The 14338-nt window shown below is 40.9% G+C and overlaps 1 protein-coding gene across 1 annotated transcript in view; it reads left to right on the top strand.

Moving 5' to 3' along the window:
• SLC38A1 (solute carrier family 38 member 1) overlaps positions 1-7342 on the top strand; it is a 67935-nt gene extending 60593 nt beyond the window's left edge. Inside the window, exon 17 of the mRNA XM_004765585.3 lies at positions 1353-7342. Coding sequence (XP_004765642.1) covers positions 1353-1454 — 102 coding nt within the window. The 3' untranslated portion in view covers positions 1455-7342. The remainder of the gene's footprint in view (positions 1-1352) is intronic.
• The last annotated feature ends 6996 nt before the right edge of the window (positions 7343-14338 follow it).

Here is a 14338-nt window from a genome sequence, read left to right on the forward strand (position 1 = left end):
AGAATGGCGGCGTTTGCTTAAAGAGACCTCTTCTAATTTGGCAGAAATACTTTGGAACAACAGACCTGGATTCCGAAACTACCTTTCTATGCGGGGATTCTTGTTCCCAGGTCTGGTGAAGTTCAAAGGCATCTTGAAGGTGCCGCACTTGGAGACAGTGAGGGAAGCAGGGGTGAAGGGGCGGCTGCCTGAGCACCTCCTAGAGCACCATTTTGTTTGGCCTCGGAGAAGGCTTCTCAGCTGCCCTGCCAGATAGTGTCAGTGCTCCAGTGCACACATGACCCGAATCAGCAGACCCGGGTGAGAGATGCAGGCAGGAAGAGTCATCCTTGTGCTTATAGGAGAAGCAGCACTGATCTGGTACAGCATCTGCCTCCCCAGCAGGATTCTCCCTGAAACCATAAGCTCCACGTCCTTCTAAACCATACCAGGAGGGGCTTCATAAGCACAGAGAGAGAGCGGTCACTCTGGCATAACAGTAAAATACAACGCACATTAAATCTGAAAGTGCCGGAGGCCTGTGGCCCATGAGTTCTGTGGGCCTCCCCAGCCCTGCTCTCACCTTAGAACTGGTGGTAGGATCTAGCAGAAAGCATTAGACAAAGGCTCCTGTCCATGTGGGCCCCCCAGGGAGTTAAGCCAGACCTCCGGTGAAAAGCCTGTGGACAACCTCACCATTTGCCTCTCCTTCCCTTAGCTCTATTCTCCAGGTTCAAGTTCAGCCCCCTTGGCTCTAAGTTCCTTCATGCTTCTCCCTGCAAAGCTCTGGTTGGATACTTTCAAGGCCAAGCAATTTCTAATCTCATGCTCTCCCTGTCTGGTTTTAGTAACCTGTCCCCCTTTTGGCCTTCCTCAACCCTTACAATAACTTAGTTCTGGACGCCCATTTTCTATTTCACTTGATCAAATTGTCTTTGTTATATTTCTTTCCCCCCACTTTTTCAAATAGAAATGTTTGCCTGCCAGTGGTAACTTCAGTGGGTTGGTAAAAAGTAACAAAATGGCCTGCATATTTTCAAAGTCCTTTCTCTCTCTCTTTTTTAGTTGTAATCTTAGTTTGAAAGAAACTATAGGATACTCAGGGAGTAGAATGGATTTGTTCTGAGGTGACGATGAAGTCAAACAAAAGAATATGGGAGATGGCCCTGCATAGCTAGTTCTTGTTTGCCCCTCCTTGGAGAATCAGAGCCGTACAATCTTGGAATGATTCTCAGAGTTTGCCAATGGTTGTAACAGACTCCAGATACAAGGGGACACAGAAAGAGAAGGAAAAGCATTTCTGTTTGTTTCCCAGGTGTATGTGGGAGATGTTGGCTTCCTTGAAAATAACGCATGCTTTTATGTTGCTCCAGGCTGCCCTTTTCTTGGTCCTGGGGGTGTTGTTCTCCCTGGTCAGCATTCCCTTGGTCATCTACGACTGGGCCTGCTCATCAAGTAGTGACGAAGGCCACTGAGACCAGCTGAGGACAGGAAACATTCCAGCCTGTGGCTCGGTCACGTCACCACACATCAGCAATCTATCATCACTTCTTTTGCAAGTTTACAGAAGCAAAACAGGAATTCACAGGATACTTAAAATGGAATAACACTTCGGTAGCAAAACAGAAACCTGTTTCTATAATAGTTCCTGTCCCTCTAAGAGTTGGGATCAGTTTAAGGATTGTGGATTTTTTTTAAGTTTCATGCAATTGTATTTCTCAGTACCCTTCACAATCAGTTATTTTTCACTCTCCTAACTATTATTATTTTTTTTTTTTTGTGGTTTCACGGCCCTTTAGAACTTCGGAAACATAATCATCGATCATGTTTATTTATTATGCGTCCAGGTTCTGAAATCATTTTCTTGCTGGTGTTCCACTCACACCATCAGTATCTTTTTAGAAGAGAAAAGAATCTTGAATTGTATATAGTTATTTTCCTTTACAGAAAAAAAAAAAAAACGGTTTCATAAATATTTTGCCTACTTTGGTTACCATAGCACACAGGGGATCATCATAAGAGAGTGACAGGGTGTGTGCCATTGCTGGGTCAGAACATGCCCAAGATTTGAGGGGAGCCCTGATCTCCTGGCAGCCAGGCTCTGGCGGTCCAGTGGCCTCACTAGTACCACACCCTGCATCCTGGGGAGACCTTCTCCGATGAGTGTTCTTAGCTGGAAAGGGGGTGAGAATGATTTCTTACCTTGGTAAACATCCCAAACGACACATTTGGGTTATCTAGCAAATGAAGTTTTGTTTCCCTCTTGGCCAGTCATGTCGAAGTTACTCTAATCTGAGTCACCTTCCACGGAGGGAGACGCGCACCACCTTGGTAATAAACTGAGAACCACGAGTATTGCAAAAAGAGCATCCAAAATGCCTAAGCAAATATTCTTCTGATGCAAAGAACCTTCAACCCTACACCTGGATTGTTGAAGGGAGAAAAAAACACTTTCTTAAATTATATACCCAGCAGCTTTTACTCATGTCCACCAGCTTTTTGCACAGGGAATAATGTGTATCCAACCAAGGGTGATCTAGGATAAGTAATTCCTGTTTTATATTGGGTACTTTAGGGGGTCTTTAAAAGACTTGTTTTATATCTATAAATTTAGGTTATTACAAATACAAGATTTTTGTACCTTAAATAAGCCTCATTCCTATTTCTTCTCCATCAATAATCCACTCGGAGTCTTGAAAAAAGAAAGATAGAAAGCAAGCAAGCAAGTGAGCGAGCCCTTAGAGATAGCCTTTGAGAAGAACTTGTGACAGAATCAGTGTACCTTCCTTCCCTCAGACAGGGGCTTTGGTGCCTGTGTTGTGTCCTCTTCTCATCCCTAACCAAGGGGTGGGCCATTACCGCCCACCTGGCATGACCCACACAGGAGGACAGAGCTGCCTCACACCCCTCCTCCAGCTCCACTATCTCCTAAAGGGGGTGGAAGGAAATTACACAGAGTCTACAAGAGAAGAGAGCTGGGGGTAAGACATAGCTTGGAAAGTTGTGGGACTGCAAGGAAACTCAGAATTACATCCTCCTGAAGCTGGACCATCACCTGTGATTGGATTGTCTCTATCACACAGCAAGAAATGTTGGTGCTCTCTGAGCTGGTCTTTTGAAACAGGACTTGTGTTTTATTTATATTCTGGTTGAATTTCTCAAACACATAAGTTCACCAAGCACAGATTTCTTATCCAGAGATAAGTAGACTCTAACCACAGACTCTTGGGAGGAATTCCAAGCACTTAGCTCTGAGTTCTGTTCCTCCCTCACTAAAATCCCTAAAGGCCTTTACTCACCATTCACTGGGAGTAACAAGGAGCTGCCCCTCCCTCTTTCAGACTAATGTTCCATAGAAAAGGCAGGCATCTAAGCACCTTGTTGTGATCCTCTTGGGGGAGAGGGAAAAGCTATTTCCTGCATTTAATGTAATGGCTCCAGAATTACATCCACCTTAGGTCAGAGTTTTGGTAATTAGATATGAATACCTACCCATACGTGAATACTAACCTAGTAAAATCCACAGCCACCTCTGTCCTTTTCAGCAATGTCTTCCATATTGGATGAACAGGGAGATAAATTAAGCAAAACAAGTCAGGTGGCCCCTCAGAGGCTTGTCTAGGGCACCGAGTAATGAAATAGCCAGGTAGTAGACGGACCCTCCATTAAAAAAAAATATACTTAGTTGAACTTGCAAGCAATATTATGCTACTTTCTATTTTCCTCATTAGTTTATAACAATTCATTTGACACAAAGTCAACTTAGAAAATTACCATTAACTTTTGGGATGGGTAGTGGTATTTTTGGATCTCTGGATTTTATGTGTCAGTACAGGGAATTTTTATTATTATTTAAAATATTTATTTAGAGGAGGCACGTTGTTGTTGATGTCTGTGATACTGCAGATTTTTAAACATCTTTGTATGTTTATCTAAGTTTATTTTTGACAGGATATAATAGACCCTATTGTAATTTGTCAAATACCACGGATTAATTACATCATTTGTGTGGGATTAGCTGTAAAGTGTACTGCAATAATTCTTCTTGTTCAGAATAGTGAACTGGTAGCCAAAAATACATGTATCACAGATGTTAGGTAGAATTTAAACAGCAGTCAAGTGCTATAGAAGTTTTTCTGCTAAATTAGTAGACTAAAGAATATTATACCTTAGCCATTGGGAGCAGCACGTTTTCCTTTGGTAGATAGAACCTTAACACTAGTGAACAGTGCCAGTTTCATATTTTGGATTGAGAACTGTTCTCTAGTTATTATAACACAATATGCCGTAAATCCCTAATTTACCTAATGTTATTTACTGGGAGTGGAGTAGGAAAGGATGCACAGGAAAGAAATCTAGTCTCGTTAGACACAGGCTGTCCCCAATTTATAAGCAGACCATGTTGCAAAACCCTGTTAGGTGGTTGGTTGCAAGCTGGAATGTATTTTCCTCTAAAACCAGGTTATACATGGTGTTTAGGCCCCCAGAGCAGCTAGGAAAGATGGTTAGACCCATCATTCAGCAGAATAGGATAATATAACATGATGGCTAAAAAGCCTTAACAGCCAAAAATAATATTATTTTGAAGGAGTCTTTGTTCGGAGTTGCCAAGAGTATGTCACTCCCGTTAGTGGAATCTGGACTGCCCACGCCAGCCGCCGGACGGTGCGGGTAGGGTCACCACCGGTGAGCGGAGATCAGCAGGGCCTGAAGCAGAGTCTCCAGCAAAGGAGGGGGAAAAGAAGTCCAGGGCCAGCGGAGCACCTGGGGGGAGGAGGAGGGGAAGGAGGATGAGGAGCTTCTTGTGAGCCCTCCAGGGACATTCCTCAGCTGGTAGCTTTTCTTTTGCCTGGAGGTCTCGGGCTTGGCCTGACTTTTCTGTTCAGAGGACCTGCTGCTTCCCCTGCCTGTTAGAGAACAGGATGTTGCACAGCCTCTCTCGTGCGCCAGTCCCTGGAGCCAGCCCGCACACAGCACTTTCAGTGGGTTTCGTGCTAGTGAACCATGGTTTAACTGTCTAGTAATCAGGTCGGTGGAAGAAGGTTCCCCCCGACTTTCCTTCTTTCTATTTGCAGACCCTGTTGAGAAAGGCACCCTGGGGGCGGGAGGTGGAGGGGGGATAGTCAAGGGGCTGGAGGTGGTCAAGGGACTGGGATAAGATTCCTGTGTTTGAGAGACACACCAGAAATGGCCCCACAGCTGACTTCCTTCCGGAGTTGGATTCAAGCCTCTAAGCCCGTGGTCCTCACAGTGTGGTCCCCAGACTGGCGGCAGCAGCATCACCCTGGGATTTGTTGGAATGCAGGGCTTGGGGTCCCAGCCCAGAACTAAGGAAAAAAGAAACTCTCGGGGCGGAAACCCTCAGCAGTCTGGGTTTGAACAAGCCCTCCGCCTGATCTCGATGCGCGATTAGTGTGAGAACCGCTCCCAGTCCGTTCGTCCGTCATTTCTTTTCTCCCCATCAGTCCTACCTCAGAGTATGGTTCCTCGGAAATGCTGGTGCCGGTGCTCAGTCATCAAGGAAGGCCGCCTGCCCTCCGGTCTGTCAGCCTGGGCTGAGGGGCACTCAGATGACATTGTGTGAGGCTGTGAAGAAATGGAAGTCAAGTGTTTGTGTTTTTGCAGAGAAGGAAAAGAAAATACCCTTTATAAAGGCAGCCTTAGATGAAATACTGAATTCGTGTCAGGAGTGAGCTCTCCACAGCGTTCGGGTGTGTCGTTTGATGGGCCACCTGTCCTCTTCAGGTGGATTCTCTAGAAAGGTCTGTACTGCATAAGCACCTACAAACTGCTCGGAAAAGGATGGAGAGCTCGGCTCCATTTCAGTAAATCACAGTGCTGGAAGGCACATGCATCAGGGTGGGGAAGAGGTTGAGGACATGATCAGATATTTGATCTGAGGGCTCAGAGCAAAAGCCACGCGTTTCTCTCAGTTTATCCAGGTAAATGGCTTGAGGCTTAGAAAGGGCAGAAGTTTGAAGAACAGAATTCCTCCATTTCACTTCACTGTCAACTTGTAGCCACTCTCAAAACAGAGAAGATACAGACTGTGCCATTTAGCAGTGCTAATACATGGTTTTCCTGAGCAATGGCAAAGCTGGGGATCCTTTAGCAACAGAACATACTTCCTCCAAAATGTACACAGGGAATTTATGATGACATAGGGCTTTCAGGTACAAATTGGGAATAGGGTGGCTAACAACTGAAAAATATCACTAAATCAAAAAGGGAGAGTTCTTGAAAATTGTAACATTCACAAGGCTCGGTCATTTTCCTTTAGGGTTTTCTCAGAGGAAGGGCTGCAAATTGGGCCCATCTGTCTACAGGCTTGAATTTGTGTTTTTAAAAGGAAGAATCTATGCAGCTGAGGTTTATTGTAGGAAATACTTCATTTGTATGTAAATATGTTGTAAATAAATAGGAGGCTGTATATTTTTGCAGTTGTGGATCCACACTGAAATAGAAGTCTGCATATCAAGAATCTAGTATTTCCATATCAAGAATAAATGTTGTCATAGATATTAGTGGTTTTGTTTGGGAATTAGAAAAAATTTACCTTCTCGCCCAGGTAACATCGTTCTCTCCGTGTAAACTTGGAATCTAAAAATCTTACTTAATTGTTTAGAAAGCAAAATGTCGGAGAAATAGTTGCATTGATTTCTTATACTGGTATTATGCTCCATTATTTAAGAGATAATCCTCTGAGCTACAAATAAGGAATATTTAGACCCAAATTATTGTCATATAGAAATAGATATACCCAAAATGACAAACTGTTTCTTCATAATGCTCTTATGCTGTTAACACTGATACCACTACACAGTATTTATGAAAACAGAAGTGGGGGAGAATTTCTTTCTTTTCAAAATTAAGATGAATTGCTGCATTTCCCAAATGTTGGGATCTTTGGCGGGGGGGGGGGGGGTACCGAACATTAACTATGAGCACAAATTTGAAGGACAAAAGAAGACCATTATTTTATCAAGCTTTTGAAAGTCTTGCATGTTTGCCTTCCATTTTCAGTGTTGACACCAACATAAACCATCTTAAGTCATTTTTTCCCAAAACACTTGAATCTTGACCATTGGTACATAATCCAGTCTCCGGAGTCTTTGTTGTATTTTAGATTTCATATAGGTCCAGTATATGTAACACACCGCTTTTATTCATGTAAAAACTTGTAAATGACTTTCAGATGAGTGATAGAAGTGAGTCACAAGTCACAAAACTTTGCTATTCATGGTTAATCAAATAGTTTATTTTCCCCCCAGGATATGGTGTAAATAAAGAAACATAAGAAATTCTGTTCTATAATTGCTCTGTTAACATAGTTTTTAAACATTAAAAATGTGAGCTAAAAGTATTTTTGAATTTTGCCTTTCTTCTTTTGGGATGTAATACTAAAATGGTGGGGGGAGCGTTTGATCTTTGGAGACAGATTTGCACACATTTGTCAGTGTCCTAGAACATTACTTGTTCATGAAAGCTTATATTTATGTACCCACACTTGAAAAAAAATTCTTCTGATAGAAATCTAGGGGCGCCTGCGTGGCTCAGTGGGTTAAGCCACTGCCTTCAGCACAGGTCATGCTCTCAGGGTCCTGGGATGGAGTTCCGAGTTGGGCTCCCTGCTCTGCAGAGAGCCCGCTTTTCCCTCTCCCTCTCCCTCTGCCTGCTGCTGTGCCTACTTGTACTCTCTGTCAAATAAATAATTAAAAAACTTTAAAAAAAATCTATCTGATCTGAAACATACTACCTATCCTATTTCTCCATTCTCTGTAATCAGAGGAGGTTAAACATAATATTTTCTTTTTAAATTCAGGTTAATCTTTATGGAGATCAATTTCTGTATTATGTTGTAACAGGGATTCTACTCATATTGTAGTCTCCCAATAACACAGAAAATTCTATCAGCACTTCCAGTTCTCTGGAACTTTTAAGGGGAAAGCTTCTACAGCTTGACCTTTTCTCTGTCCATCTCTGGCTCCTCCTCCATGATCTTAGGAAAGTTTTATCAGAACAGCAAGATGGTCAGAGTCTGATATCCAGATTCCTTTTGAAGACGAGTTTAGTGCAAAAACAACCTAGGCCTTCATGGTATTACTGAGTATAAGGCCCTTCCTGACTCTCCCTGAGATGCCATGATGATAGCCCATTCTGCAGAGCACAGGTGCACATGTGGATCTTAAGGTAGAAATTTGGGGCACAGGAATCCAAGTTGTGTACTCCAATCTAGCTTCATTGACCAAAATCCCAGAGGCAAAGGGTGTAAGTAATTATTATTTTCAAACTCAAGCAGCTGTTAAAATGCAAACATCCAAAAGGTCATTGAGCATCGGAGTGGGTTTTGTTCTAAGTCAAAAGCTTCAAGCCTCTGGTGGTTTTGACAGTTCTGACTTCTTCCCCTATCACTCTATGAATGCCTCTGCCAATATTGTTCTATTCTCCATGTTACATATAATTGTCCAGGTGAGGGTTATTCTCTGACACCCCTATGGAATAAACGATGGGCTTACTAACTTCGCAACTCAGAAGACATGTTTTCTTACCTTCTAGACTCATAATTGTATTCTGCCTGATTAAGATAGTCTGGGAGGGGTCGATGAGGCGCAAATAATTGGACCAATCTTTTGTAAACCAGTGCTTTATCTTTAGTTAGTTTAAATTTTAGACTAATCTAAATTGGCAGGACAATCTGATCTTCCTTCATGGGCTCAGTGCAACATCAAAATAACCTGTCAGATTATTAAAATGTATTATAAAGCTGTAGCACCTACAACAGATTTTTACTGATATGGAAATAAATAAATAGATCATAAGAGAGAACACATAAATTGCCCAAATAACACCAGAATGGGGGCCTTCAAATTAATAGGGAAAGCAAGGGCTATTCAATAAATTAAGAAAAAAGGACTCGTTTTTTGAAGAAAATAAATCTGGGTCCCTGGTTCACCTCTTATATCTAAAGAGAGCTCAAATACACAACACGTGTATAAATACATTTTTTCACAAGTGTAAATCCATGACTCTCCTAAAGCTATTTTATGTCGAAAATTTTATTTAGCTCATTATTAATGAAGGAACATATAAGATGTTTAAGAAAATGGTTCAAAGGATAATTTAAAGAACAGACATATACATAAGCAATCAGGAGAGCTAAAATGAATTTGCTAATAGACATAAAATTGGCCTTATCCAAAGGGGGAAATCAGTTGATCTCTACCAGCAGAATTCTTTTACTTCTCTGGGCAGCAACTATTTCTACATCGGTTTTCCATAATTTACAGGACTCAAAGCCCACAATGCCCCCTGCAAAAGGCAAAATGTGTATAGAATAAGATCATTCAGAAGAGATATCTGGTATCCATCAAAGTATTCCCAGTAGCCTTTTTTGCCCCTTCAGTCTTTCCAATTTCCCTAACAACTTCCCTTTTTGTGACCATAAAAATCGCAAGGATTATTCTTGACCATTAAAAAAGAGCTGGACTCATTATGTTTGCCAGATTCTTTTCATAGGTGCAAAAAGTGTTAATTAATCATGTAGGGTTCCTTCGGTTTGCTTGGAAAATTGAGAGTCATGTAGTATTGAACAGCTAATGGAACCACAGAATTATAGTTGTACATGTCTATTATTTGTTAGCTCAAGGCTAGGGAAGGAACCCCAAGAAACTACCCATATTTTGCTTGCATGATCTATAAGTTTAGGTGAATTCATCTCTACTTTAGGTGAATTCATCTCTACTTCATTCTGTCCCCCACCCTCCTGCCCCATTCTTACCACCTTTAGGGATGATACTAAAGTCAGTTTTCCTGAGATGGTTTTGTAGCTCCATAACTAAAATCAACCTTTGTTCCTTAGAGTTGTTTACCATAACTGATTAAATGAGCATCATTCTCAAATAGGACATTCCAAGAAAGGCCATGGTTCTAAGATCGGTTTTTTCTAATTATATTCTGGTAGAAAGGAAAAGATTCTTGTTGAACCCATGCAAATAAGTACATTGCTGTGAAAAGGTAAGGGAATTCAAAGCTTCTTAATTTGGATGGTAGGTAGTTCTTTGAGAGGTATAATATAACTGGTATCATCTGACTCTCAAGTTTGAGGTCAAAATTATTCAAAATATTCCTTCAGTCAAATTACCAGGATGCCCAACAACTCTTTCTTGATAGTCCCACCTTCAAATTGTCCAAGAACCCTCGAGGCATTTGATTCCCGAGGTGCCTGCTTCCAAATTCAAGAGAATGAACTAGCGAATGTAATCCATTCACATCAGCCTCTTTCCCACTGTGTGCAGCTTCTGGTGCTGCCACACGGGGTCACTGCTGAACACCAGCGCTGCACAATTTCTTAACAGGTGTCTACTGTGGCAGTAATGCCCTTAAAGGTCCACAGCTCAATGAGGGCTGAAGTGATGGAGGAAGGATAACTTTAATCCATATAGTGCCATGCTAGCTGTCACCTTGACAGCCCAAACAATCTACAGTGCTTCAGCTCACCAGAAGTTTGTTCCCACCAGGCTCATGCCCACCAGGCTGTCTGGCTCAGAAGGGGCTCCAATTAGAGCTGCATACTGTATCAGAGCCAACCCTGTCCCTTTCCCCATCCATGGGCATTTAAACCTGATATTGATCTCAGGTCTTGACTCTAGATATCCCAATGGTGAATTTCACTTTGAGACCCTTAGGACTGTTTCCTGTCCCTTCCGAGATCATCTCAATCTATAAGAGAGGTTTGGAAACAAAACTCAAAAGGAAAGGAATTGGGTAGAAGACATAATATGATCTTTCCAAGAGGCAGCTTGGTGCTCTGCAGATATGCCTGACCTTTTCAGTAGCTACTGTTTCAACATACCAAGGGATGTTTGGCTTTGGACAGTCATAGATAAACCACAAAAATGTTTCAGTTACATTTTTCCCTAAGGGTGATGCCTATCAGTTTGACTCCTACTTAGAACTCAAGAGGGGCCATTCAATTGACTTTTCCTTGTTTAACAGTGACTAAACTATCTTCAAGAAGAAGCACCTAGAAACTTCTTAAGATTTTGCCTACATAGTCCTTAACATAGGGTTAATTTTCTTAATAAATCAAATTTTAAAAATCACCAAGAAAAAATATAAAAAGCCCAATAGAAAAATGGACATTAATATAAAAAGTGAACAGAAAAAGAAATAAACCTTGAAAAGGCATTCAATCTAACAATTTAAGTCATAGGTAAATAAATGAAAATTAGAACATCTATGATTACCTTTTTAAATTATTGCTTTCGTTTTGGCAAAAATCAAAACAGTTGCTATTAGAGTTTGGGTAAGGAAGTAAGAAATACCATTTTCATATGTGGCTGATGGTAATTTAAACTTTTTTTGGAAAGAAATTTGGCAATGTCTATTAATATTATAAATGCTCTTACTTTTGTCCCATCAGTTCTATGACTGAGTTTTTGTAACTCACAAGAATGATATGCTGTCAGATTCTCTTCCTATTTCTTTATCTCAGTTCGTACTCAGGTCTCTCTTCTTCTACTGTTTCTGTTGTCCTTTAAGTTGCTTCTTCATCCCTTCTCTTTTCTCAGTAAGCTCTTCTATAGTCCGTATGTTAACACTCGCCACGCCACACTCCAACTAAACCCAGCGCCCAGTCCTTATTTTCTATCTTCAGGCTCCCCGCTGGCCTAGTTCCGTATCACACATAGAAACTAGAGACATTTCCTAGTCTTATGCATCACAAAATTCCCATTGGTAGATCCCTGTTCAATCACAGTTTGGCTTATCATAGCTAGTTTCAAAATGGTGGTGGGTAGGTTTTATGTATTTTATTAATTAGGGCAGCTTTAAAATAAGCCAGGGTCCTTCTTCAGACCAACTAAATTATAATCTCTAGTGCTATGGCCACAGATGTTTGAAAAATTATCCAAAATTTAGAAATAACACAAAGAGAGGACATAATACTGGACCAGGATGTTATTTGTCAGTCTCACCCATGCATTATTAAATCATCTGGAGGAATGTACTTTATTTTTACAGGAATGTACTTTTGCTTGATATGCTGCTTACTATTGACTAAAGGCCCAGATTTTGCAATAAATCTATATATGTTGTAAAAGTATAGACTGTAATATTTAAATGAAACATGTAATTACATATTTATAAATGTGATTTGTAACATGTAATAACATAATTAAATATATAATATTTGTATGTAAATATTATATTATGATATATAAACTTCACATGTTAAATATTAACGTCTCAATTTTTATCTGATAGAGATGCAAATTATTTCTGTCTAGATGAACTATAACCTCCAAAAATTTGTATTTAATTTAGCAATCTTATTCTATCATTCTTTTTAAAATGACTATAATTTGTTCCTTAAAATAGCCTTTATTTAATTTTTTAAAAAAGATTTTATTTATGTATTTGAGAGAGAGAGAGAGAACCAGGGGCGGTGAGGGGAGTGGAGGAGAAGGGAAGGGTGGGCAGAGGGAGAGGCAGACTCCCCGCTGAGCAGGGAGCCCAGTGTGGGGCTTGATCCCAGGTTCCAGGATCATGACCTGAGCTGAAAGCAGACGCTTAACTGATTGAGCCTCCTGGGTGTCCCTATTTATTCATTTTTTATGTAGACTCCACACCCCGCATGGAGCCCAATATGAGGCTTAAACTCAAACCCTGTAATCAAGACTTGAGTTGAGATCAAGTGTGGGACGCTTAACTGACTGAGCCACCCAGGAGCCCTTCAAAATGCCCTTTAAATTTATTTGGCAATTTTATTTCAGATTGGTTGAGTGTTATCTTTGGTTTATTATTCTTATTAAGGAAACTATCCAAAGGATCTGAAATTCCTGTCTCTGTTGTGATATTTTATGTTGCCACACTCACTATCCCCCTAGCATAGGTTATTTTATATCTTTGACTCCCAGCCTTTTAGTCATATTATGAATACTGTGAAGACTGAATAAATTTTTGATACATTCTTTGCGCACAAAATATATCTTTGATGCAGACAAATATTGCAATTCCAATTTTTAAACATATGTAGCCAAAAGAAGCATGTTTGAGAGCAGGATAGGTTCCTGAGCACCAGTGAGTCCTTTTTCCTCAATCAGGCAACTGGCAACTAAGTCTGCATGAACTGCTCAGCACATGGGAGTTGGGCATCAGAGAAAGTATTATGTACTATCTACACTTTTTTTTTTTTTTGGAAGATCTTTTATTTATTCATTTGAGAGAGAGAGCGCGCACAAGCAGGGGGAGAGGCAAGGGGAGAGGGAGAAGCAGGCTGCCCACTGAGCAAGGAGCTTGAGGTGGGACTTAATCCCAGGACCTGGAGATCATGACCTGAGTCAAAGGCAGCAGCTTAACCATCTGAGCCCCCCAGGTACCCCTTGTCTGTACCTTTCGAAAAGATAGTTCTTCTAAGTAGTTAAGAAGCTTCTCTGCCTGAGAAAGTATCTTGCTTTCATTTTTCAAACATCCAAGATGATATTTGAGCCAAAGGTTTATTTTCCTATGGAAGCATGATGGTTTGAAGACCATAAAGGAAAGAGTGAGATGTACTTTCCATTAATAGTTTTCAAAGACCCCTTTGATAGTCAAATGATGTCCTTATCCTGGATCTTGTCTCTTAGTGATTTTCAGTGGAGTCCACTCTGTGATTTGTATGCCTGAGGATTTAGCATCTCTTCCCTTCTCAGAGCGCTTGACCCATAACTGACGTAAGGCATCACTGACATTAAGCTGTGTCATAAGGAGTGCAGCGACTTTGCCCTAATGGGGCCAACACGGAGGTGTGCCTACTATCTGCAGAGCAACCTGTGCCACGGAGCCAGCTTTCCTTCAGACTTTCATGACACTACATGCTTTCTTGCTTGGTTCCTTCTCTCTGACCTTCTGTAGGTTCTTCTTAGGAATACTCCCTAATAAATAACTTTTACACAAATCGGTCTTAAGATTTGCTTCTGGGGAACCCAACCTAAGACACAAAGTTTGCCTGGGCCCACAATGTGTAAAATATATTTGAAATGATCATGTTATTCTGAGCTTTCTTGACAAATCAAAATCCTGGGGGTTTTATTTGTTTTGTTTTGGTTAGTTTGTTTTTTAGGTGAAGAGGTCAGGTCTTAAGTAAATCCTATGAGCCGTGCTCCCTTTGCTGAAAATCAAACAAACAAACAAACAAACAATACCTTCTGGAATAAAACATCCTTATCAGTTTTTTTCTCTGAATAGGGTAGCTGCAAAGTAAACCACATGGCCGGCACATTCTGTCAGAGGGTCCATTCAAACAAGAATGGCATTTCCAATTACCCTCTGGAATCCCACTTGATTGTTCTCTCAGACTTCTCTAAATACATACCCAGGC

This window comes from Mustela putorius, unplaced genomic scaffold (assembly GCF_011764305.1).
Source record: "Mustela putorius furo isolate JIRA1106 unplaced genomic scaffold, ASM1176430v1.1 tig00537227_pilon_pilon_pilon, whole genome shotgun sequence".
NCBI classification, from domain to species: domain Eukaryota; kingdom Metazoa; phylum Chordata; class Mammalia; order Carnivora; family Mustelidae; genus Mustela; species Mustela putorius.